The sequence below is a fragment of the Orbicella franksi genome, chromosome 5 (assembly GCF_964199315.1).
Source record: "Orbicella franksi chromosome 5, jaOrbFran1.1, whole genome shotgun sequence".
Taxonomy (NCBI): domain Eukaryota; kingdom Metazoa; phylum Cnidaria; class Anthozoa; order Scleractinia; family Merulinidae; genus Orbicella; species Orbicella franksi.
Window position 1 is genome coordinate 31000954 of NC_138149.1, and position 26545 is coordinate 31027498.

The 26545-nt window shown below is 40.0% G+C and overlaps 2 protein-coding genes across 6 annotated transcripts; both read left to right on the top strand.

Moving 5' to 3' along the window:
* Positions 1-203: 203 nt before the first annotated feature.
* On the top strand, positions 204-11989 carry LOC145488150 (uncharacterized). 3 transcript variants are annotated; one of them, XM_081466944.1, is made up of 7 exons: positions 204-349; positions 431-646; positions 5102-5185; positions 5633-5736; positions 6210-6308; positions 7725-7981; positions 8710-11989. In XM_081466944.1, exons 2-7 carry the CDS (start codon positions 611-613, stop codon positions 9498-9500), a joined length of 1371 nt encoding a protein of 456 aa, XP_081323070.1. In that variant the 5' UTR covers positions 204-349; positions 431-610; the 3' UTR covers positions 9501-11989. The 3 variants fall into 3 exon arrangements, with proteins under 3 accessions (XP_081323070.1, XP_081323069.1, XP_081323071.1); XM_081466943.1 differs by having other exon boundaries at positions 204-646; XM_081466945.1 differs by lacking the exons at positions 204-349; positions 431-646 and adding an exon at positions 2936-4977.
* A 1245-nt stretch (positions 11990-13234) lies between these two features.
* LOC145488151 (uncharacterized) lies at positions 13235-26462 on the top strand. 3 transcript variants are annotated; one of them, XM_081466947.1, is made up of 8 exons: positions 13235-13549; positions 17255-17362; positions 17477-17560; positions 18407-18510; positions 20634-20729; positions 21481-21699; positions 23286-23389; positions 23898-26462. In XM_081466947.1, the coding sequence occupies exons 1-8, from the start codon at positions 13502-13504 to the stop codon at positions 24257-24259; spliced, it is 1125 nt and encodes a 374-aa protein (XP_081323073.1). In that variant the 5' UTR covers positions 13235-13501; the 3' UTR covers positions 24260-26462. The 3 variants fall into 3 exon arrangements, with proteins under 3 accessions (XP_081323073.1, XP_081323075.1, XP_081323074.1); XM_081466949.1 differs by lacking the exon at positions 13235-13549 and adding an exon at positions 13557-14696; XM_081466948.1 differs by lacking the exon at positions 13235-13549 and adding an exon at positions 15756-17158.
* The last annotated feature ends 83 nt before the right edge of the window (positions 26463-26545 follow it).

The window sequence follows — 26545 nt, forward strand, 5'->3', positions numbered from 1 at the left end:
ACCGAATTTTATGTCTGAAATTAGAAATTACTAATTCTCAGACGGTGTAAGTTTTTTATAATCCCATATTTCGCAATAATCAAATGAATTCCGTCTCCAAGCGGGTATTGTTACACATACATAACTTATTCAAACTCTTGCGCAAACTCAATTTTTACTGGTTCCTTCGTTCCCTCGAGTAACGCCGTGAACAATTAACAGTGTGCATATGTTATGTGATTAGAACTTCCAAAAGGCTGCTGTTGCAATCTTTCACGGCTGGGTCCTCGTGTACAGAACAAAGATATCAGCGGATAAGCCCTAGGGTTCTACCAGAACAAGCAAGAAAGACAGATCAAGGAAAATCAAGGTATTTGGAGTTATCCATTATGTAGTTGACCTTTCAGTGATTCGACGATCTGTAATCTCTTGTTTATGTGCGTTATTTTAGTGGCCCACTCAACGGGATCTCATTTCATCTGACATCCTGTCCAAACGTTGTGCTCAAAGAGTCAACAGGAAAAACTGGTTTCATTTTCGAGCGATCAAAAATCTTGGGGATTACAACAGGAAAGTAATTTTACCACCACATGCGCTGAGGACGGTCCGCACACAGTGCCACAGACAGAGGATGGCTAACCCGAGCGACCAAGGAGAAAATTTTAAGGTAAACCCTGCTTTGGATTGCTTTATAACTTGCTTTCGCTGACATGGATAAAATTTTTACTAGCCTATCGTAGTTGTGTTAGCCTATTTGTCTAGAAATTTAATGGAAGTTTATCATAGTGAGATAAGTCTAATTTGTTACATGATTTATTAGTTATGGGTTGTCTCCGCGACTTGGGCAGAAAACGAAGACGGGATATAATAAGAACGACTGTAAATTTCATGAATTATTCCGGCTGTTGTTGATTAGTGTCCTGTTGGGGAAACAAACCGGAAGGCAGGTCGCTAGAACGCGATGGAACGGAATCATTTTAACCTGCTACCTAGCTATGAAGCGTTACCTTGAATCGCGCTGCATTTTAAACGAGTCTGCTGTTTTCTTTCGCACTCAGCTGTGCACAAAATTTTCTGCGCTCTGACTCGTTCCCGGGAGAAACAAATAGAATTCACTAGATTAACGTGGATGTTATTATTATTTTTACTATTATAAGTTTTTTATGCTTGCCTCAACGACAAAAAAACACAAAGCATTATTTTTGTCCTTCTCTTATATTTGCGTCCTCCTATTTTCTCGTCATCCCTTGCTGTAGGTGCTGTCGATACATTAGGCTCGCGTACGACCCCTTTTCGCAAATTTTTCTTCGGCGCTTACGTACCCATGTACAAGATGGAAGTTTGTACATATGTACTCAGTATGACGCGAATGAAGTGACAAGTTCAGTCCGATATCTCCAGGAGGTCAAGGCTTGACATCGGAATAATATTTTTCTTTGTTAAACAGTATACCCGCAATATAGTTAAAGTGTTTCCTTTGCAACGCGTCACGTCTTTCTGGGGCAGCGCGCACGTGCATGTGTTTCAACCATGAGTGAAGTAAACAAGCTCAAGCCAGCCTTTTTAGGTTTCTTTCTTTTTTATTATTTTTTAAGACCGCAAATTAAATACTTATTATCGTTGGCTCAAGAAGTAGAGAATCAGTGAACGCTTCTGGCAATTCTGGTTTTCTAATGTATTAAATGGGTGCTTGGTCTCCATTTTTGGAAGATTTTTGAAGTATTTGACTGTTAGCCGAATAAATAACCGTACCTTTTTATACATTTCATATGATATGCTACTTAGGTTGAAAAAGATACCTTTTTACTTCGTTTCGACAGAAACATGAGCAATTTAATTTTTCGGTCAACAACTGAAAATCGAAATTTGCCGGATCCTTTTTCTTTTAGCCTCTTCGATACTTTGTTTAATTTTCTCAATTTTCCTGCCAATAAATTAAAATCAAAATTTGCTACCTCTTTTCAACTTTTTTTTCATTGCGAGTGACAAGTGTTGGCAAGTGGCAAGGGGCGCGCCACGCCAAAAGCCAAGAAGGTGACTGTCTTGATCGGTTTATTTTTGAATAATGGATTTTCTGGAGGCTAGTCTAGAGACATTTAGACACTTTGTTGCTGAAGAAAAGAAACCCACGTGCGGATAAAGAAGATTCTTTCGGAAAGGTTTCCTGAAGTGAAAAAGTCTTATGCGGTCTGATGTTCAAAGACATTGATCACGTTTTGTTTGTCCTCCCACGTTTGGCGTGACAAACGCTGGGACTCGGAAAGACAAACAAAAAACGTGACCTGTACGGCCTACGGGTCGGCAAATGATGCCGGGTCGTATCAGACGTCATGACAACATTGAATATAGAGATTTTTAGTGTTCTAAATAAAATCTTAAAGTTAGGTGAAATACGCGGAGTGTGGGAAAAAAAATTATAAAAAGCTCGTATGGAAACGGAAATTTAAAAATAATATTTGTTCCGTCATTATAGTAATATCGCAAAAACACTCTAAATAACTCCTTCCAATCCCCCGCTCTCTGTGCTGGCCCTGGAGAAGCAAACTACTGTATTCTTGACGTAAAGAAAAAAACTGTCGCAAAATTTATTATTTGCTTGTTTCAAAATCGCGAGAACACATCTTTTGGATTTTAGAGAAAACAAAGTACGCGTGCAAATTAATGATGTGGGGTTTTAATTTCCGGTTAACTAGCCATTGTAGGTGTATGTAACAAAGGGCGAGATTTGTGAGAGAAGCTGTGGATCGGTGGACTGCTATATTCGGTGATGTTTTCTTTGTTTCCAAATCTCTTTTAGGAAATTGAGGGACGCAAAAGAAACTTACAGAATTTGTAATTTTGTCCTGAAAACCCACTCAGAGCAATGTTCGGATGGCACAGGCCCTCAAGCATATTTGGTTCCTTTACAAATCTCCTTCTCCAAAAAATCGTTTCACAACAAAACCTTTACCTTATTCAAACTGATACCAATAACAATCGCGTCCTTATCTTTTACGCCATTCCACTCGAAGTTTGGCAGGCCTCAAAATAACCTTTTGTCGAAAGGCAAGATTTTGAAATCCAAGCCCCGTCTTAGGTGATAGATGAATTTTACGAGTACTTTGCATTGTTTCCCGATTTTGAAAACAAACAAAAAAATTGATCTTGTGATTTTGTTTTTATTTCGTCAAGAGTAGTTTGCTTTTCTAGGGTAAGCAAAGAGGACAGGAGACTGTTCAGTTGCGTACTGGTGTGGCGATCTTCCACACTCCTCATTTTCTACACTCCGCATTTTCTGCACTCCTCGATATCCACATTCCTCATCTCCCGCCCGCAGCCTGAGGGCGGGAGATGACTGACGTTTCAGGTTCCATTTTGTACACTCCTCAATTTCAACGCTCCACATTTTAATTTTTACACATAACTTTCGATGGCAACATTGCCACGAGTTAGCATTTACAACGCTTGAAAACGTTTGGCAACAAGAGCTAAAACCGGGACAAAACTCATCGACTGTTTCGACCTTGTCTGTGATCTTTCGGCCACCAAATTAGGGAATTTATTTGCATTGAATGCCGAGGAAGGAGAAATGTGCTCCCTGATGAGAAACCAGAAACTGCAAGGGACCGCATACGATAAACGCTGCCAACGTAGGATCTACAAGAGATCTGATCAGCCAAAAAAATGTATGAAGACAAGCAATAGACTGCAAGGCTGATACTACGTGAAAAACGTTTCGAGACACCAACATGACAAGAACCGATAAAGTAGGATCGCAACAGTGGACAGCTGTTTCGCCCTTCTTGGGGCTCGTCAGCACTGTGTAGCGAAGATATGTAACGCCAGCCCAAAAGCCAACGCACATAAATTGCAAAATGACCCGTGCACTATATCAAGTTCCGTACTTTGAACTCACTCTATCGGTTCTTGTCATGTTGGTGTCTCGAAACGTTTTTCACGTAATATCAGCCTTGCAGTCTATTGCTCTCTGATGAGTCTGGAGTTTTATTTAAACGGATCAAGAAAGTCACGTTTTTTGCTACCCTGCTCGATTACCAGCCGCTGTTCGGAAAAGGAGCCCGCGCTTTTTAGACTACTTCCCCCGAATCAGGAACAGTACGTAGACCGAGCGGTGGAAGTCGAGCCTATCTTTTTTCCTGGGCGTGATGCGCCAATATTGCCACTTGCCAACACTTGTCACTCACAATCAACATTAGAAGCCAGCAAGCTTCGACTGTAGAGGAAGTCTATAAATCACAGGCAGCGAAAGATAAGCAAAGAGTGGGCCGACAAAATTTGTTTGATTCTGCCGAAAAACAAATCTTGCATGCCGTCACTCAAAAGTCAACAACCTATTTGTTAACAGCAAAATGTTCATCACGCACGCAAGAAATTTTAAAGACACCTTCTAAAATTAGTTGAAAGATATGTCGCTTGAATATAATTGGCTTATTACCAGTAGTCGCCCATTCCCCTGTGGGCGAGAAACGTGATCATAAAATTTCGAACAATTCGGCACATACTTGTGGGAAGGACTTTGACCTGAGTGCATCGGTTAATGAAATTAAAAAGCCGCAGACTATACAAGAATCAATGTTAGGTTTTCTTCTGACGCAATGATGCTTGAAGCAACTACGTAATATTGAAGAGATGGAAAGACCCTTGTTGACCCGTCTTTTGTTGTCGCTTGTTATTGCCAATAAACCGAGTTCCATCGTCCATTGCGTCTGGTCGCCCCGTCAATGGTTTCACCACTGAACTGGTTCAGTCATCTTTCAGAGAATATTTTAACGTTTCCTATGCGTATTTCAGGCTATTAATATTTCGGGCACAGATAAAACGAGATTACAGTTGCAGCGCGTGACAATCTTCACGTGTTCGTACCACGACATTCCAAAGCCATGCACAGTATCACATTTCATTCCCGTTACCTCAACCGAGGCTGAGATCTCGAACAGGGCATATCCAAAACTAAAATAATCTAACAGCATGGCCTTAAGAGAGAATTCCGCTTCACGAGTAAGTATGATAGAGATAACTGTTCCCTGGGGAAATATTCTCTGATATTTTATGACAAGCTACGTTCTGTTTTCACCATCAGATTACCTCATGTAAACTTTCACGTTTGTTACTTTACTTTCAGTTCATTTCTATCCACGTCCGTAATCCTCGCACCCACTTAGTGCATGGATGGCCAGTTTATACGGACTATGAGATCGTAGTTCTGGTGAGTAGTTTACTCAGATAAATAGTCTACTGAAATATATTGTTACGATGCGCCCGTAAAATGGGCATTTCAAGTTTAAATGATTTCAACTACTCTGCGGAAAAGGCATTGTTGACAAAATGTTCGGCAGGAAATGCTCGCCTTGATTGGTTCAAAGCTGTATTTCTGTAACTCTGTAACAATGTAGAGAGGGTTTTTTGTGGATATCTCAATGAAATAGAGTTACATCATTAAAGAAACACTCGAAAACCTTTTGGAGAACTCTTAGCAGTAGCAGCAGCGGAAACACTCGGATTACTTTCTGTTTGCCTAGAATTTCTCGCGCGCTCTCGTCGATAAGTTGCTCGGTGTTCGCGCCAGCAAGAAAAAAAGCGGTAAGGATCCCAGTGTAGCAACGTACTCAAAGACTATCTTCTGTTTCTAAAAGGCTTTATTTTCTATTCACAGACAAACAGCATGATCTTTGCAAAGCAAAGTACACAAGTCAGAAGACGTTTCTCGGAGTTTGTGTGGTTGTGGAAACATTTGTCAAGACATAGTTCGCTTGCACTGTGAGTAGAAATTTAGCAGACATGAATAAATTGAAAGCGTTCATTGAGCAGTTACGTCCCCAATGATCAACACTCTTTGCATGTGCATGGCCCTGAATTCACTGGTAGAACAAAAACGATAGATCGTATTTTTACTTCCTTCAGACAAAGAGGCTTTTTTGGTTGCTTAGAAACCTCCCCTTCCTTTGTTCAAACTGAATCGGTAAAATTTACATACTGTAAACAGTTCTGATTAGACATCAGTCTTGCAAAAAAGCTTTGCGATCTAGCTGTATCACACGCTTCTTATAAGCTTGGAAATGCACGAGACAAGATATTTGTAGACTAGTAAGTTCACTTGATACTCAATTCATACAAATCCAGTATTATTATATCAAAAACCCTTCAGGTCCCTTAAGGACTTATGCTATTCCTCCTGTGTTTCGTGAAACATGCTTAGTTCGTGCTTGTCTTTCGGCTTTGACCACTTTCAGGAAGCTGCCCTCGCTGCCAACAAAGAGAAGAGTTTTTAGTCGCTTTAGCAAGGGATTTTTAGAGGAACGTCGCAGCTGTCTTCAAGAGGCTTTAGCTAGGTAAGCCTTGAAAGAAATGCACAATACCATGTTCGGAACATTGTTCTTCACGAGGTCAGACCGCGCTGTTCTTTTTAAATGAAAGAGATTTCACGTGAAACGAGAACTTTTCAAGAGCAATAATTTTTCATTTAAGGTTTAATATTGGCAGTTAGACCCTGTCGGGTTTGTATCGTTTCCTCGCAAATTTTTTTGCAGAGCGTTACACTGAATAATTTGACATAGGATACGTGCGAATTTGTATAACTTTTACGTCTTGATCAGTTAAACTTCTAGCAAGCACGCAACAAGGTTTAAGAAGCAAAATGGCCCGGCTGTTTAACGCTTAGCTTGTAAGTCACGCTTTTCAGATTTTCAGTCGTTATCGACTGCTAGTAATCATTGATAATCTTCACGATCTTTTTGGATGATGCAATAAGTCACGTTGAACCGCGTTTTATAGTCCCACGTGAACAAAAGCTTTTGTATGAAACGTTTGGAAAACTGTGTGTAAATACAGTCTCCTACGTGAATTCGAGATTTAAACTTTTCCCTTTCATTATCCTGCGTCCATTTTCTTTATGTGGTATTGTTTATAACAAGGTTTCATGGGCTTCGAAAAGAGGGTGACGCGTTTTCAGTGATTTGAATTTATATCTGCCAGCAAACTTCTTTTTCACCACAACAGGACGTTTCGCGGGTTTTCCGCCATGTTGAAATTGTGCAAACTTGGCGCGATTTTTCAGATAGGAAACCGATGTCAGATAGTTTCCATGAAGAGTGATTTCTGAAATATGTACGGTTTACGAACACAGCTAATGATCCAATGAATCTGTCGATTTCATAATTTAACAGCACGCGATGTACTGTGGCACGTTTCGATGGATTTGCGGTGGATTTGACAAATTTGTACCTATTTTGAAATCGTAGAAATCGGAGAAATCGTGTCTGAAGAACTTTGTTCAATGCGGAATCCTCTTGGAAGATAGCTATCTTCAACAACGTGACTCTGAAAAGATACTGCTTTCGGCTGAACAAATTGACGTCAGTTTTTCATGCGTCTGTCCTGTTATTGATCATGAATTTTGTCATAACATTGTCAAAGTAGTCTGCAGTTCCACTCGACAATCGCCTCGGCAAGAGTCGAGTGGATCCGCACACTACTTGGACAATGTTATAATGAAATTCATCGTCAATAACAGGACAGATGCATGAAAAACGGACGATAATTTGTATTTTTGCAATCAATTCTCACATAAATTCATGTGTCTGTCCGTTCAGTGACAACGAAAATTAGCCAATGAGCACGCGAGAATTTCTGCGGTTATTATGAAAAATTATATTGATTGTAAGAGGATAGGGAACATTTCAACCCCTCCCCATCGTTGTTTTCCATGCGCGCGAATAATGGAGTTTTCATGTTAATTTTCTTTCCAGCCTAACCCGAATCACGCAAATTCTCGCGGACTCTGCGTTCCACCTATTCCTTCAAAGCACTCTTAGAGTAAAAGAGATGGAGAGTTTCATCAGTGGAAAAGACAAACGGGAACTACTGGACATCATTGATCCACAAGGTATTGCTCAGTATCGTGAAAACAAGGACAGGAGATGTACGTGTCACTCCACGGGAGACAGCGGCTTCTCGGGCAGTGTACAACCTGACGACGCTGAAGAAAAGAGAGGAATTCTCGATGGTAAGTCTTTGCAAGAATGGATAAAGCCTTTTAAGGTGGCTCCATAAAGGAATCATTTATCCTGTTGCGTGCGCTAGTGTTGCGCGCGTGCACTAGTATATTTTGAATGCTGTTTTTGCAGTGGTTTTTACAAACAGTCCTCTCAAACTTATTAAATACAATAGCCAATGATTAAAATGCGTTTTACTATCATCTCTGTTAAAATCTTGGGTTTTGGTCTTGTATTTTAGATGTACAAACAAGCGAATTTTCAACCGTTCATGGTTTGCAACTATTCCCGAGAGATTCAATCAACAAAGACCCTCGCGGCCATGTTGGATAAACAAGAATTTCTTTGTTAATGTTCCTCCAACATGGCGGCGATGACGTCAGTTACAAATGATATAAACCGTCAATACCATAATTACCATGTTGTGCTGTAGTTACAAGTTAGAGCGGTTTTCAATTGAGTGTCGTAAAAGCAAAACCAAGTATTCACTCAGGCCAATCTCAAAGAATATGAACGGAAAATTCATTGAAGCTTGAACTAATCGAAGCTGGAAGCAAATACATGCAGTTCACGCGAAACGCGAGAAAACGTGTGCGGGCAAGTCGCTATGGTTTTGGATCTACTTCTGAGTGGCGCGAGCCGCTAAGCATAGAAATGTCATTTGAAAACCGCTCAATTCCATGATCACGGATCACACGCGTAATGACATGCGCACAACTCACTCTTATTTCTCTTTTAGATGTTTCCAGCTGGGTAGCCTCGCAGCAGAACTACGTATCGAGTGGCCTGATGGGAAATGGTTGGAGCTCAGGGTACACCTGTCAAACGCTACGAAAATCGCGATCGAGCTTACAGCTTCGGGCGCATTGTCCAGATTGCTCGGAAAAACAGTCAAACCCGCTCAACCGAAGACTAAGTCTTTCTCACAACGTAGCATCTGTGTTGCCAGGTGGACAATTAATGATTGCCCCCGCGGGTGTGAAAAACCCCAGGGGCAGTGAAACAGTTGGCGAGAGTAGTGATGGCGTATCAGGCGATTCCAAACATTACGAAGGCGATGTCGAAACGGAATTGAATTTGTCAGACTATGAGGTCGTTAAAAATGAACCTTTCATCCGCGTGCGGGATTGGCTAAACTCTCAAAATGAAAATTCCCATGCCGGTGACAGATACGACAGCAGCGATGACGAGGAAGACACTCTAGCGGCTTGTCCAGACGATGTGCGCATGAAAGATTACGACATAATTAGCGTTCCTTGTTCTGATAAAACTAGCAAGTGTCCATCAGCAACAAGTATGGGTTACTTGAGCAACGGACAAGCGGAAAGTATGGCCGAAAGCGAGGCTGACAAGCAAGAGGACGGAGACAATGACTCAGAATTTACTGTTCTTCATTCTTCAATTGGTGGCCTTGATTGGAGAGACCGAGATGAATTGTCATCATCGTGTGAAAGCCTACATTCCGCGGCTTTGTTCTTGACTTTTGATGTCGTCGAGATGATAGAGCTGCATTACAATAACGTTGTGTGACTAGAATAGTTTCATGTGACCAGAATAAGTCGGTGTCCTGTGACATATTGACTATAACGTCGTCCTTAGTCAGTCGGTAACGTTGATAGCGAATTGATAACAACACAATATCATCATTTGAATAGAATGCTCTTTGATCATCTAGTAACGCGCCATATTGACGATGAGTTAAGTCTCCTCGACTTTCCAACCTGTTTCTGGAAACTACGACGGTCTTGCCGAGATTAGGGTCCCCCCACAAAACAATTCATCAACATGTATAAAACAATTCCTTGAGACCGCTGAACATCAAACAGAACGAATTTTGTCGTCGATTGAAGCGTTGTCTCGTACCATGTTAGACTAAACAGTTTGTATAGAAGAAAAAGATGAACAGAAATTAGAGTATGGCACTAAACGGGCAAAAGGTGTAGGTATCGCGTGTAGACAGCGTGTGGGCGTCACGTGTGAGTACCGCTTGTGGGCATCGCGTGTAATTGCATTATTTGGATTTGCAAGATATAAATACTCTAGAGTGATATGATAACCTACGTAGCTGGCGAAGTTGACTACTCCCTATTCTTCACGTGGCTTCGCCGCTCTTTTCAGGCACTCAGGCGTGGATCGGTTAAAGCACTCGTACGCGAAATGCCGCCAGTTACGCGGGCCACACCGTTTATTGCAAATGAAGTCATCCATGCTAGAATTGAGTGACGCCGAGCTTAATGGCAGGCGTTACGAAAATGAGAATTGTTTAAATAGGATTGAAAAACTTGTCAGCACATTTTTAAATATATATATGAAAAAGTTGAATGTGTCCAATGTGGATTGAAATAAAGGTGAACTGAAGTTGAATCAATTCTGCTCGGTCGTTGTTATTATTAGTAATAGTAATACAATCGAACCACCTGTTTAGCGGCCAGATATCAAAGTTCCGAAATTGTTGTCAGTACAATACTGTAAAACCGGCCACCGCCATTAAGCAGCCGCGGCGGCCTTTCGGTCATCTCGATGCTGGAGTTCTCTATTGTCTTTACCCCTTTTAACGGGCCACTCAAAATTTAATACATATAGTTTGGCTTTCTTTTGGATAAGACGATGGCAGATAAGAGTCCGAAATAGAATTTGACGACTGATGAAAACATTCAAGCACACGTTTATCATGATTGTCTTGACGTGCTTCTATGTTCTCTAAGCAATTGAACCAATCTAAACAATATTTAAAGTACACGAACCCCCTATTAAAGCGGCCACCTCCCATTTCCCCGAGGGTGGCCGCCTAATAGGGGTTCTACTGTACGGCTAAGTCAGTGATCGAGCTTCATGCAATTAATAATTTATCATATGGACGAGAAAAAAATCTCTAAAAAAATCCCTGAATTGTAGGACACGAGGTGCAATTACTAATTTACGGATCAATAACAAATTTCAAGGGACTGTGCAGTAATTATCAGGAGAGGTGGGGTTTAAAAATGAGCCTGGCATGGACAAATTATGTAGTTCCCTCCTGCCAACAAAGTCAAGTTAAGCTCTGAGCCCCCGGATCTCCCAAAAATTGTGAGCAGAACCCTTCCCCCAAATACAGTTAAACATACCTAAATTCACTACTCGCTTTGCACTGCACGTTGGAAATCAGCGTCTGGGGCAAACAGTACCTCGTAACTATGTTCGACAAAGCCGTCCCGCATTTCCCAAGAGTCTGATTGTGCATGCGTCGTCCTCCAGGTCGTATGATGTCATCTGAGTCACTAGATTGCAGCTCTGAGTCATTATCTTCGATTTCGAAATTCCAAGGGGTGTTGACTAACTCGAACATAACGCAGAACGCGAGCTAGTGCCGCTTTCCCTCCTCTGACTTGTAAATGGCGCTGCTCCAAGTATAGTCTTGGTCGAACACCAAGTCAGCGAGCTGCAACCTCGTTCCCAGGGCTTTCCTGGCCTTAAAAAGCCCGGGGAACGAGGCCCATCGACCTGACTCGGTGCTGGTCATTCCAGTCTTCATTGACAGTGTGTTTCTTTCAGCTGCTCTTTTTTGTGCATTTAGAGCAAGAAACTCTTGGTGCGGCACAAAACCCCTGCAGACACTCCTATCAACAATGAATTCCTCGCACACCCTCTGCAGCTTGTTACTGTTAGAAGAAGTTATTTTTTCCAGACACAAACAATCGCTTCACTTGTACGCTCGGAGCGGGGCGGGGGATACTCCATTACATGGGCTCCATAGGTATGTTCGACCCTAGTGGGTGTGGTTTTTTATTCGTTTTGGTCAGAAATAGGGCATTGATTTTGGCCATTTTGGTATGTTTTTAGAAGAAGCTACTTTTTCATCATTATCGATAAGACCATTAACAAATGCCCTTCACAATGTCTATAAAATAGGTCTTTGATTAAGGATCGGGTCTTACATAGGGTATCAAATTTTTGGTCAGGTCATAAAATAGGGTAGGGAAAATCGCAGATTTTGGTTTTAAATAAGGTAAGGGTTTGGCAAGCGGGTAGCACACCCCCACCCAACTTTTCTGGGAGTACGTACCCCTCGGGGAACGAGTGGGGGGGGGGGGGGCTCGGAAACGGCCGGTCGATTTGATGTAATATATCAAACACGAATGACCGTGTTTGACCACATTTCCAAACACCGAGAAGAGAGTTGAAAATACGACGCGCAGCGGAGTATTTTTGACGAACTTCGAGGTGTTTGGAAATGTGGTCAAACACTGTCTTGAGTGTTTGATATATCTTCTGAATCGAAACAAAACTAATGAGAAAACGGAGAAATAAAATCGTAAAAATCTATGCTAGTTAAGATCAGATATCCAAACGTTCCTCGCAGTTGTGATTTTCTTTGTTTTAACTTGATGAATTACTAATGAGTTTGAGAATTTCCGAGAAAGCATCATCAGCCGAGTGTGGTTGAGGGGAATGTTGCTCCGAAACTCTCACTCAAAATTCTTAGCATTTTCCTGCATATTTCATCCTTAATTGACCCAATCACTTTTATCTGGGTATCATATGAAAGATCCTTCCTTCTCTCCTGCAGAACTTGAGTGATGCCATGTTTGGTCAAAGGTGATGACGTCAGAAGTGGAACAAAGGCCAACCCTCGTCACGGCCGGTTAAGGCCAGCACACGCGTCACTGGGTCAGAGGTAAACGAAAGGCGGTACCTTCTCTGTCAAAATGGCATACAAAAAGGTAAGGGGTTGGACCTCGGGGCCGAGGCTACCGTATAAAACTTTGTGGAGTATCCCCCTCCCAGGGGTGGGGGGTGGGTTCTACAGAAATCCCTTAAGTGTTTACTTGTGACAGGAGCCATTACCCTGCCTGTGAAGAAAAATGTAAAACTTAGTGAAAATGTATGTGAAAATTAACCAGCAAGAACGTGAAGGAAGGGGGAGGGGAAATGGATTTCTTGTCTTCTACACCCAAAAAGGAGAAATGATAAACATGAAAAGCCGGAAATCCGTCTGTGATCGCAGGCCATTTCTGGCTGAATTTAGGCATGATGTTTTAATCATAGTTACTATGTTTTAATCGCTATTCCAGGCTAACCATTACTCGGTATGAGATCGCTTACTTGCTAAAATATCGCAGTCAAATGATGATCAAGTTAAACTACCATTTTTCTTGAAGGGAAGTCCATGTAAAGGCGACAGAGATACTCGTCGAAAAAAATTCAAAGGGACCTTTAACCTTTAACCCCCTCATTGAAAAACATCTCTTCCCATCCCTACACGACATCGATCAACCTCAGCCACATTTGCGCCGCGGAAATTTATGTCGAAAGAAGAAGTCATAAGAAAGATTCATTTTGTTTAGTGGTAACTCTGGTACATAGTGAGTCACGGTTAAACTAACTAGTAACCGTCGTTTACTGCGACGTGACATACAAGAAACTATAGAGTTTCTTATCAGGTATAAACTGGCTTGTAGTGAGTTAATTATATTTAATTTTTAATTTTCTCCTGCCCTCCCAGTGAGTGGCGCAATGTTCCGTGAGCTTGAACAGTTTTCTAATGTCTCGGAATGGGAAACTTGGTCGATAGCTGCTTTTATGGTATTTATTTGCGCGAGGTAAGCCTCTAATTTAGGTGTCATACCTATTGTAGATTTCGGGCTCACTGAAGCGAATGCATCGAAGCCATTTATGAATCGGTGTTACTTTCTGTGAAAACCTAGCTTTGTTTCATACTAACTGGTCATGCATAGAGGTTTTGGTATAACGTAGACAGCTTGAGTCGCATATGAATCGCTTCAATTTTCTTACACTACCACACATCAGTGTAGTCGAAAGCATTAACTACTCAGTTACTAGAAGAGTTTCTTAACGGTTAACGGCGTTTGGTCGGAAATCGAAAGGATGTTGTTTTGATTGTGGCTTCGCATCACGAGCTGATCTCGAGTACTCTGATCTTCTAAAGCGGTAAAAACACCAAAAATATTCACAATAGACAGATTTCAGATGTATTTAGTTAAATAAAACTAGCAAATTGGCATCCAATGGTTTACTGAAGATGTACTGCGCAGTAAATAATCAACAGTGCAATAATGACTGCTGGAATGTTCTAAAATGGTTGGTGTGACAGGGGGGCGGAAAGGTGGGAGTGAAGGGGGCGGGTACTTAATTGGAGGCGAGAGAGGCGAGGGTGGAAAGGGGGGATTCCTATAGGAATGCGAAGAAATAGAGGGAAATATTCTGCAGTATTTTGCAACAGAATAACGGACCAAGAGGGATGAACCACTAAGAAAGTTGGAGGGACCTAGCGGGGAAGGGGAACCCGAGTTAAAGGTAATGGGAAGCGAGAAAATCAAAACCCCTTACGCCTCCCCCACCCCGCCCCCCATGCTTGCATAAAAAATAGCCGCCGGTTTAAGTTCGCCAGAGGTGCTAATATCGAGTGTTTAATTATGACAACACGATAGTTTTGATTTGAGAGAGATGTTTTGATTTGACTCTCACACACAAAAAATAAACTTGTACCTTGTCTTCAGTGTGTTCATTGAGTTGCTATATATAGATCTTGTTTGTCAATCACTGTACATAAGCGGTAAAAACGTGACCGTAAACAGACCCACATGCACGATTTGTCGCGTTCAGTCATCAAGACTTAAAAACGTTCAGTCCGGGAGTATTTAACCTGAGAAACTATGTCTTCTTCCTACGGCGGATAGATCTCTGGCGAATAGATCACCGCGAAGAAACGATCTCCGCGAAGAAAAGGTGAGACTGAAGGAGAAGAAAAGAGAGTAAAAAGCAGGGAAGACAAGGGAACGGAAGAGAAGTTAAGAAGAAATCCGATAGGAAATCAAGCAATTTCAATTTTCAGTGGACAAAAACCTGGAGAATAATTTTAGTTATTTTACAGTCCTTTTTAACATTTTCTTAGAGCTGAAGATAGGGGTAGTTGCTTGAAATAACACGGAAAACAATTTCCGATGGGAACTCGAGAAAATACATTTCAAAGTTCAGAGAAATTGTGCAAACACAGGTAAAATTTCATCATTTTTTCAAGTGTTTCATACGAAGTTCAAAACTTGTTTTCGACGACGTTTCTTGTTGTTAGAAATGATTTCTTTTTTGAGAAGATATATATTTAAAACAGTCGCACAGAAGTTTGCAATATGATATAAACAAAGTTTTTGTCGACTAGTTACTCGAACTTCTGGTGGATTCCTTCGTAAAAACCCGGCATTACCTTGGCCTTGCACATGTGGTTGACCTTCTCTCCCACGAGCTAAAGTTCATCAGTTTACACCGATTTGCTTTTGTTATTTGAGTTAGATCAGAAATATCTTCAAGTTTTAATCTCAGCTGCGGAAACACAAACATTCACCGTGATCGTGAGTCACGTAATGGCAAAATCGTAATACATGCAGACGCGTATAAATCAACTCTCTTCTTGGGCTTTTTGTAAGGCCGGTTTTCAACAGTTTCTTAAGAAAATACTGCAAAGAATTCTTCATTTTTTAAGAAAAGGCAAAAGACGGAGCGTGGATTCGGACTCTTATGATACCGTGTGGCACTAAATCTTTGAGGAAGTTTAATTTTTGCGCGTGAGAATCGACGAGTGTTTGTATTTTGCAGGAACCAGGAACTAATATTTACGATTGTAAACCAGGAACTAATTTTTGTGATTGTAAAAGGACTGGGTTTTCTTGCTGGGTATTAATTTCTGGGATTTTCGGGAAGTCGCGTTTAATTGAAATTGAAACATTTTCACGCGAGTGAACAACATGTAGAGATGTAAAACACAGTAATCCAGTGATCAGTGACATTTTATCACAATTACAGCATGCTTTTATTTTTGCGGGAACCTTTTTTTGCGTATCGTGGAGGAAACCCCCAGAATCGCAAAAATTTCAAACGTGGCAAAAATTTAGTGCCATACCGTAGTTCACGTGCACTGATGACTCCTTGTTGGCAGATTTTGTTTTTCTAACCAGCTTGATGGGTTCTTGTTTTAATAATTTATTTCGAAGAGAACAAACGAGTGAAGACATCATCATTGATCATCGCAGTTTAGCGTAACTGCGACGACCACTGATGTCTTCATATCTTCCTCCGCAGTTCAAATATATGGTCTTTCATATATTCACTTGCGTTCTTCATCATTTACAGGTATATTACGAACTCACAACGTGACCAGCTCCCAGTTGGCTTGATAGCTAAGTTAGTAGGGCACTGCATCGGTCTCGCAGAGGTCATGGGTTCGACCGTTAATTGTTCAAGACTGAATTATTTTCAGGCTTTAATTTCACAGCTGTTCTGCGATGATCAATCATGTCTTCATATCTTTCTCCGCAGTTCAAATATATGATCTTTCATATATTCACTTACATTCTTCACCATCCACGGGTATATCACGAACTCACACTGAATCAGTAACCAGCTCCCAGTTGGCTTGATAGCTCAGATGGTAGAACACTGCACCGGTATCGCAGAGGTCACGGGTTCGAAACAACATGTGTGATAATGAGAGTTGTACTGCCCCCTCAAAGTTTTACAGATACACCGACGGGAAAATAAGGAAAAAATTACATCAAGCCGTTACGAATCTCAAGCATTGTTTCAACTAGAGTTCCCTCCATAAAGGAAACTAAAAGTGTACTGTGAATATTTCGGACGCTTAAAATTTCAAAATGCTTAAAAATTTCGGACGGTTTTATTTTCGGAGACCCTTTTTCTGTCCGGATTTAAACTCGTCCGAAATTTGTCGCAAGTAATATAATTTCGTAAGTGTACTGCATGGAGTGAAAATAAAAAAAAGGTTGTGATATCAGTTGACATAAGTTTATCTGTACCCACTTACTTTGAGAATACGCCCTGGCCTAAGAGTTTTACCAAAACACGATTACAACGAGTGCTATGTTCCCCATGGCTGCCTGTAACGCTGTTTTGGGTCATGCTTGTGGCACGGACGCGACACGTGCTTGACTTACACTGATTACATAATCGCTAAGATTCATCCAGGTCGTTATCACGGTCACTAGTATCACTTTTAATGCATCACATTTCGTTCTTAAGAAAGAATTTGTCTTAAGAAATCACACCCCAAGGTAATTGACGTCTGCGGATGACGTTTGGTGGTCATTTTGCTTCATCCGGGCCGGCTTGACGGTCGGTTTTCGGCACAACGAAACATATAGAGAAGGCCTGGGTCGAGTAAGTGTAGAAAATGGCCGGTACGCATCTGTATTTAGTCTGCCCTTTACTGTTCTTAAATTACCTCTTGTCTGTTTTGACTGGAGGGCTAAGATACTTTTGCTGATGTTTTTCAGGTTCCTGTATCACGTATGTATAGAAGACGACGTTACAGGCTGTTTCGGCCGAGGTATGATTGGAGTATGATTAGAGATCAAGTAGGAGAAACGGCTTACGGGAACGCGGTGAGTGGGGAATATTGTTGATGCGATTTTGCTGTATGCCGGGCCGGGGTGTATGCTGATCATGATCCATCGGATCTTTTCATTTTCACTCATGTTGGTCTTATTTACTTGCAGTACTTGGAAATCGAAGTTAAAAATCCTCGAACTCACATCGAAAATGAAAAGGCACAGTACACGGACTATGAAATTGACTTGAAGGTAAGACACAATTCGATTTTGTTGCTCAAAGGGTCAATTTTAGGGGTCAGTTCAGCCCTTTACCTCAGATCAGAGGACTCAAGTTTCTCGTGTACCGGTATTTAGTAACGGTTTTACCAATCAAGGCTAAAAAATCCAAGTTTGGTCGACAATAATAGGCTTCGCACGCCGTCTGAAACACTTGTTATGCTAATAATGATCTTCGTATATAAAAAGTGATCATACTTTGGACAAATCATCACGTTCACAGCTGAGTTAAGAAAACATTCCCTGTTAGTTAATCGTCTTATCAAAACAACGAAACTAGCTGGGAAGAAGGAACAAGCGACTTAAGCCCCCTGCGTCTAAACTGGTGGACTCGATTGGTTTGGATAATGTTATCTGACATTAGACTTAATTATGCGAAAATGTAATATTGCTTGCGAAATGCAAGCTTACATCTATTGTGTAAGCGAAAAAAGGTAAAGTTAATCTTGTCAAAGTATTCAACAAAATAGTTTTGATGGAAGAAAAGAGTTCCTTGTATGTGTATGGAGGTTACAGCAAGTGGTCATATGTGAGTCACACCTCTAACACGCCCTATTAAAAGCAACTAAGCACACACATTGTAGATCTTTTATGCTTGAATTTACTATTGTGAGCTTAAATAAACTAAGATCCCTTATAATGATGATTCCCTCAGAGGTCACTCCAGTGTTCTGTTTCACTCCTGCGTTTAGATCTTGGGGAAATTTAAATTACATCCAAGAAGTTTGGTTCCTGAGAAAAAACTAATGCATCAGTAATATTTGTAGCATCATAACTCATGCAGATTTTTAAAATAATTCTTTTGATTTAATTCTTCAGACCAACCATCCAGCATTTCCACTGTTCCATTCCTGTGTTCGAAGAAGATATTCTGAATTTGTTTGGCTCAGAAATAAACTGGGGCTTGATGACATAGTCATGATGTAAGTTGGTGTAAATTCAGTTCAGTTTTTTCCTGCTTGAACATGTATGCACAATACAGATTTGATATTTTCCAACTCAATGCAAGTTAGATGAAGTCATATTGCGGGGGCGTAGCCAGGGGAGGGTTCCAGAGGTTCTGGAATCCCTCTGTTGGGTTCCGAAAATGAATATTATTTCAAGAGGAAAAACGGTATCGGAACCCCCCTTTCCAAATTCAGCGAGATGATATTTTTGTTTTTGAAGAAGAAAAAGGTACCACAGGCTATATCGCAGGTTACAATATTATCAGATGGATAAATTGGACGGATCATATGAGCCTGCTGTGTATAGGAGCCTGCAATGTGGGAATCAGCGACTTTTTTGGCCTACAAACCATACAACCACAGCATACAACCATCTCAAAGATTTAAAGGGTGAGCTACAAGATATCAGAGGAGACATCAAGAAATATTGCTCGGATTGGTACAGCATGGCTACCACCACAGTAGGGAAAGCAAACATTGAGCCATCTATGCCATGCGTTGTTGGTTGGCAACAGCACTGAAGCAATGTCGAAGCAGGAACACCAAAGGATTACTACAAAAGATCACTCACAATTCTTCTGTTGGATCACCTTATTTCTGAGATAGACACATACTTTGACCCCAATAATGATGCTGTGATGTCTTCTCTCCTGTGCCTACTTACAGCCTTGCTAGTTTCTCGAGAGGGAGACCCTGTACAAGCCGCTTTATAGTACTATGCAGATTGACCTACCATCGCCCCAAGTTTTTGATGTGAAACTTTTCCGTTGGTGGCGCAAGTGGCTAAATGCGGATCAAGACCTACCCAGCAGTGCAGTTCAGGAATTAGAAGAATGCAACCATGAATTCTTTCCAAATGTACACAAGTTGCTGTGCATCTTATGTACATGGCCAATTACCTCTACAGAATGTGAGTGATCGTTCAGCACATTGCGGGGACTGAAAACTTATTTAAGGGGGACCATGACCAGTGAGCGAGAGTCTGGACTTGCACTAATGAACATCCATTATGGTAGGCAAATTGACATTGGTTCAACAATGGACATTTTTGCACGGAAGCATACATGGCGCCTCCTTCTTTCTGATATCCTAGCTGAGTGAACAGTAAATCACAAGTCTAAAGCATTTGATGAAGCATGTAATACGTTAAACAACTATTATATTATCCATTTTTAATATTATTACGCTCCATCTCTTCAGGAAGCAAGATTTACAATCCCCTCTTAGAAATGCTAGCAACATTTGGTGCTGAAGTTATTTGAAATTTGTGCTCAGAATCAAGGAAACGCCATTTCTGGAGACCCAAAATTCAAAAATTTTTCTGGGTGAGCACGCCCCCAGACACCCCTAGTAAAGAGCACCTCTGGCGCTTGATTGTCAATTGGGCAAGCAATATACATTAGGAACCCCTCTATGCAAAAAGGCTGGCTACGCCCCTGTATTTTCCTTGACTGTGAACCATTAAGTTAAGTCAAGTTAAGTCAAGTTTATTGTGCATATACACTTAGCTTTTGTGAGGACAATCTTACTTGCTAGTTTGCAGGTAACACACAGAAAGTAAAAGTAAAAAAACCCACTAAATTGAGATAATACCTTCAACAAATAGCTAAGACAATACAAGATTAAAATATATATATTTACATAGGGCTAGATATAACTTTTCATAAAATGAGATTAAGCTAAGACTAATAAATAATACAAGGTATAAAGTTTAATGATCATATCAGACCTGAGAAGTCTAATTCTCTAATAGTATTTTCAAAAACCCTGAAAGATCAAATAGTTCTATATGAGTCAGGTATTAAGTTCCATAGTTTTGGCACTGTAAACCTCCATGATTTTAAACCCATATTTTGAAAAATTGCATATATAATATTGAAGGGATGCATGGAAAAAGACCCTAAGTGACATCTGATAGACTGCAAGATTCTCATAGAAAATTGTTTTTTGCTTCCTTATACAAAAAAGGAGAATTTGGCATGACATCAAGAGTCACTTAGGGCTATTTTCCACATACTAATTCAATTTGGCCATTACATTTTACTGTCAATCTGGCAAGCTTTTGAAGTAAATTTATTAATTTGCTTTGTGACAAATAGGCATGTCCCTCGACTGCCAAGAAAACAGCTTATTGGACGGTTTAAGGACAGTTTTTTACAGAAGCGCCAGCAGGGATTGGAGAGATTTCTGAACAGGTTTGGTGTAAAATTTTAAGTTAGCTGTAGTTTCCTCTTATATTTTATTTGTTTTTGAAGTCTGCTTCTCAAACTCAAGTTTAAACAAAGGAAATCGTGACTGTGATGGTGTTTGGATATCTGATCATAATTAGTACAGATTTTTATGATTTTATTTCTCTGTTTTCTCCTTAGTTTTAGTTTCGTTTGAGAAGATATATCAAACATTCAAGGCAGTGTTCGACCACATTTCCAAACACCTTAAAGTTCGTCAAAAATACTCTACTACTTCTCAATGTTTGGAAATGTGGTCCAACAAGGCCTTTCGTGTTCAATATATTACTCCTGCGATCATGATTTACAACCTCAAGATGTGTTATTTTCTGTCATGTTTACCGAAAGTAGTGAAGCTCTGAAAGTAGCAGCAAGAAAGAAAAAGCTTTTGGATACTTTACATACTTAAGATAAGATACTTATCAAAACAATTACATTAAAACATGTCCATAGTACAATTAAAAATTCCAAAAGTAACAACTGGGTCAATACATTACAAACTTTATGGTATCAAGTCTTCTTATTACATTTTCTAATTAACAAACACATCACCCGAGATTTATCAAAATTAAACAAATTTTCTAATCACCCAGGTATGTCAGTAAGTGCCACTGCTGAAAAAAGCATTTCTCACAAAAAAATGACATACCAGTAAATATTTCATCAGTAGTAAATGTCAGTTATCGGTAACCTTTTTTTCTTCTTCTCTACTCTTCAGTCTTGCAAGTAGAAATACGTTTGCAAATGATCCAGCAATGCTAGTTTTCCTGCAGACGGGTTTGAGCAAACACCAAATGGACTACTACCTCAAAACACGAACTCCTGGCGGGATTAGATCACTTGTGCTCAGATTACATGACAAGAAACTGAGGAAAGACGAGGAGCAAAGGAGACCAAGAACAAAGACATTCAGTGCGGAATATCCATTGACAGAAAAGTATGGCCCTTGTTTATGCTTCAAAGGAACAAAAAGGCTCAATGACTAGTCTGGCAGACTTATATCAGATTCTGCATTCTCAGACTGCAGTACAACAACAGTAGTATTTAACATACATATTTAGAAAATAGCCCAAAGAAAAATTATGTGAATGCTGATTGGTTTAAAATCAATTTGTTTGTATGACTGGATAGAAACACAGAAGTAGCACAAGCTGTTGACGTAATGATGGTGCAAACATTTTGATGATCAAAATGAACAAGTTGTTTTCCTCTTTCATTGCAGAAGTTTCTAAAAGATATAGAAAATATGTTCTCTGTGTTTCTATCAAGTTTTAGTATAAATCTTCTAGTGTGCTATCATGAATGCCATTCTCTGATTGGCTACGCTATTCACTATCTATTAGTATCTATTCAGGGCTTCTGATAGGTCGCGGAAAAAACGCCAAATTTTGCAGGATTTCCAGAGACAAATGCACAGAAAAAACAGCAGATTTTGTGGGAAATTTGCAGGAATTTTCGTGGTAAAAAATGGCCAATTTCATGGGAGTTTTCTGGGAAAATTTCTCTTGTAAGCGATCGGTTTTGCACTGATTTGACGAACGTTTGTAACTAAAAAAAAGACAGCAATTTTGCCACTTTTTTTGTTGGAAAGTGATGAGTGTTGACCTATGCAATAACAATAGCAACAGGAATGCCTACTACTTATAAGTGTTGCATTTGTAAAAGTGGCGATTTGGCAGGAAAATTTGAGCAACTTGTTTGGACCATAGCGCATGTTTGTATTTGTTTGATGACAAGGTTCTTTTTAACAGAAATCATTATTTTCCTCTTTTAACATCAATGTGCTCAAGAAATGCGTCAATGACAAGGCTTTTTACATCGTGGCCACAGTGAGTGCCCAGTTTTTCGCAACATTAATCTAAGAATGCCTGGTAGTTTTTGGATGTTGTTTACTCGTTGCAGTGACGAAGTTTCACGATAAATTTGCAAGTTTATGGCAACTAAACAACCCCAACAGCCAAGATAAGTTTCAAATATGTTGCACTGACATGTATTTGGTACAATTTCCAATGATTTTTGTGGTATTTTGCGTATTTTAGTGAATTTCGCGGGATTTCGTGGATTTACTTGACATTCGCGGCTCCGCAACTGCACGAAATATCAGAAGCCCTGTCTATGAGTAGAGTAGCAGTGTGCCCTTCTTAACAAAATGACAGCCCCTTCTTGGTGTTTTCAAAGTGTCTGTGAAGAGGATTTAGATAAAGTTTTGAACGACCAGTAGATTTATGCTAAAACAATAAATAAGATTATTCGCTCTCGATTTCTATCATGTGGTATTTGACTCGGGCTATGCCCTCGTCAACTGTCGCGTGATAGAAATCTTGAGCTCTTAATCTAATTGTTTAATAGAAACACAAGTGAAAGTTTGGGAGAACTCCAAAATGCTGTGGATACACTCGCCTGTCAGCTCATGTTCCCACAGCATACCTCGTTCTCCAAGACTTCCACTTATTTAACTTGATAGAAACACAGAACACTGCACTACATTTTTCCGTCAAGTTAACTTTATTATTTTACTTTTAGATCTCAGACACTTAAATCTAAGAGCTATGGTAAAGGCTGGTCAAGTTATCACAGTGACGATCTGTTTGGGTTTGGTGGTGATAGAACTGAAGTGGATACTCCAAGTATGTTTAAAGTGTTAAAAGTGTTAAATCAATACTACTCTGTTAATGCAGCCAAATTTTCATGGCGTGTTGGTGACCGTATTATTGCGCCTTTCAATAACATGCAGACTCTAAAATTCAAAGCTCAACCGTCAATCAAATGTTCAGCGTCTCCTCCCAGCTTCCAACTACTGGCAAGCACTGTTTCATTGTCTGAATTGTGCTCAATGATTTGATTACTGCACACTCAGCAGTAGCCAGAAGCTGGGAGGAGCCACTGAATATTTCATTGACAGTAGCAAAAAACGCATTAGTCGGTTGAGCTTTGAATTTTAGAGTCCGCATGTTACTGAAAGGCGCAGTAACAGGGTCCACTCTAATTATTGTACATGCACAGTGATTTTGTAAACTTTGAGAAAATTTGATGCTCTCCACTTGTAAGACTGTGTCTGACTGATTTTTGTGAGGATGAACATGGTAAATTTATTTTACTGTTTAACTCAAGGAGATTTAATTCTTGTTTCTGCAGCGTACAAAGACATGAAGAAATGTCGCAGTATCAGCTGTATTGCATATCCTAGTGGTCTGTTGACCCTCCCCACAATTCCTGGTAGTTGTGAGGATGGTATAGAAAGCATGGGAAGTACTTCAGCTGCAGAAGGGGAATCACAGATTGAGGAACATCCATTAAGTCGTAGCTGGCATGGGACGCCTAGAGATGAAATAGACCTTGTTCTAGAGGATTATGAAATAATTCCATTTGATCCTATCGCGCAAGTGGGAGTTGATGTTGACACATCGGATGAGTTCTTCGATATGGACTTAGACCTGGACTATGTAGATATCAATCCGGATGTGGAAAGTGGAAGAGAGCATCGGTTTGATTACTAGCCTTAAAGTCAATAACTGAGAAGTGATCAATACACAGGGCAACAGATTTTCATGAGTTTTAACAAGCGTGGATGTAGTATTGTCATATGTTTATTTGCTGGGTAATTAGAACAGAAGATCAAAAGACCTTCCCAATATGGTGTCCTTGAGACCTCCTGCGTCCTACGGCACTATAAGGACCAATGATGATGATGAACATGGTGTCCTTGGAGTGGTGAAATTATTCAATGGTTTATCCTGGCATCAGTTTAGTTTGTTTGAACAGTAAATCAGGATTGAAAAGACACAAAGAGAGCTCCACTAAAATTTCCACCAATCTTGTACGTGGATGTAGTGAGTTCTCCAGAAACCAGCTGTGACAGTCCACCTTGGAAAGGTTTCTGTCTTGAAGATCAATGTAGACAAGTGCATGCATCCATGTAATGATCTTACAGTAGCAAGTTACAGTTAAGGGTTTTGAGCTTTTCGATGTCACTGACAATGAACAACAGTAGACAAAAGATAACTCCTAGGATACGAATTTCAGAATTTTGTGAATAATAATATTATAATAAAACAATAGAGTTAATGTTCGTGGACATAAATATGTTTTGGGCCTGCAGACTCAGACTCATTTTAGCCCGAGCCACAAGGCGAGGGTTAAAATGAGCTCTGAGAAGGGCCTAAAGCGTAAACTCTGTTACTATTGTTATCACTTTGGAGGGCATTGAGAGAATAAAAACTGAAAAAATGTAAACAAAACAGTCTGGTTTATTTCAGTGGGCTGAAATAAATGTATATTTTAGCCTGCCAAAATTCTCCACTTTAGCCCGCAAAATGCGCCACAATGCCCGACAAAGTGATAATAATAATAATTATTGTTATAGTGTCAGGCTAATGTACAGTGTACAGTCTCTAGTATATTCTGTACAGACATGAAAATATTTTAAACCTCACAGATACAGTGATTTGAAATGTACTTTGAGGGTGTGCTAGTCACCGTTAAACAGTATAATATGTTGTGATTGGATAGTTGTGCGATACATGATCGGATTACAAGGTTACAAATCACATGCTCTGATGGGCTGATTGGATGGTTATAACACATATGCTGAATGGATAATAACTATAAAACACCATTGACTGTGATTTGAGAAATGCATGATACATATCTTTAATTATGGATGATTATGAAACAATAAGTGCCTTATTTGAGACATGTATAACACAAGCTCAATGGATGTTTATGGCACACATCCCTGATTGGATAATTTGCAAAGATTATCAAATCTTTTTTTTTTTTGTGGTGGGGGCGGGGGAGGGGAGGGAGGTGAAGGTGGTCAGTTTCATGTTATTTTAAGGCAAATAAAGTTTATGGGGTAAAATCCTCATTGTGCAGTTCCAGAAAATATCCATACTCCCCCCACAGAAGGGTTAGAATTTCCTGGGGGTGTGGGGTTCTCTAAGACCAGGACATTGAAAGAAATGCATCAAGCTTAATTGGAATTTCCAGAGGGGTGGGGGGTCTTGGAAAAAATCTCTGGAAAAAAAAAAAATTTTCTGGAAATACACATTACAGCGACCATGAGAAAACAATACATATTACCTTGTGAAAGATTTGGCTGGGAAACACCAAGTTGTCAGAGGTGCATCAAATTACAATGGGACATGCTGCTGCATAACGTGTGGGTGAAACCTAATATGCAACTGCTTTCTGGGGTCCTGATTGGCTGATTGTCCATGGAGGGAAAAAAAAAAATTCAGTACTTGGTTTGTTTCAGGGGTGGGTTTCGGTGAGGAATTTCTAGTTGTAGGATCACTATGAAAGCAGTTCCAGAAGAGATTTGTGTTCAAATTATTTACTTCTGCTTTGAAAGAAAAGCTATTGGGAAGAGCACTTAAATTAGTTGAGTAAGTGTGAGATTTATATAAGGTCGAAGATATAGGACAGCTAATTTGAATTTGCAAGATTGATGTTATGTCAAACAAATGTAAGTTTTAGAAACTGATCTTTCTGGCATTGGTGGTTTTTCGCTCCAATCTGAATATCGTTATTCAGAGAGCTAAGAAGTAAGTGGACCCAATAAGTATTGTTTTGACGGTTTTGTTGAAATAAGCCTGGTATGTTAGCCTATTGAAAGAGAATGGCACATTTTATTCAGGTTGAATAAGTTATGGTATGATCAACTTGTCACAATAATGAATAAAGTCCTATTACATTTATCGATATGTGCCGTTTTCAGTTACGTTTGAAAAAGCAACTTCAGTCAAGTGGGCAAAACCAACCTGATCAAAAATTTGATACCT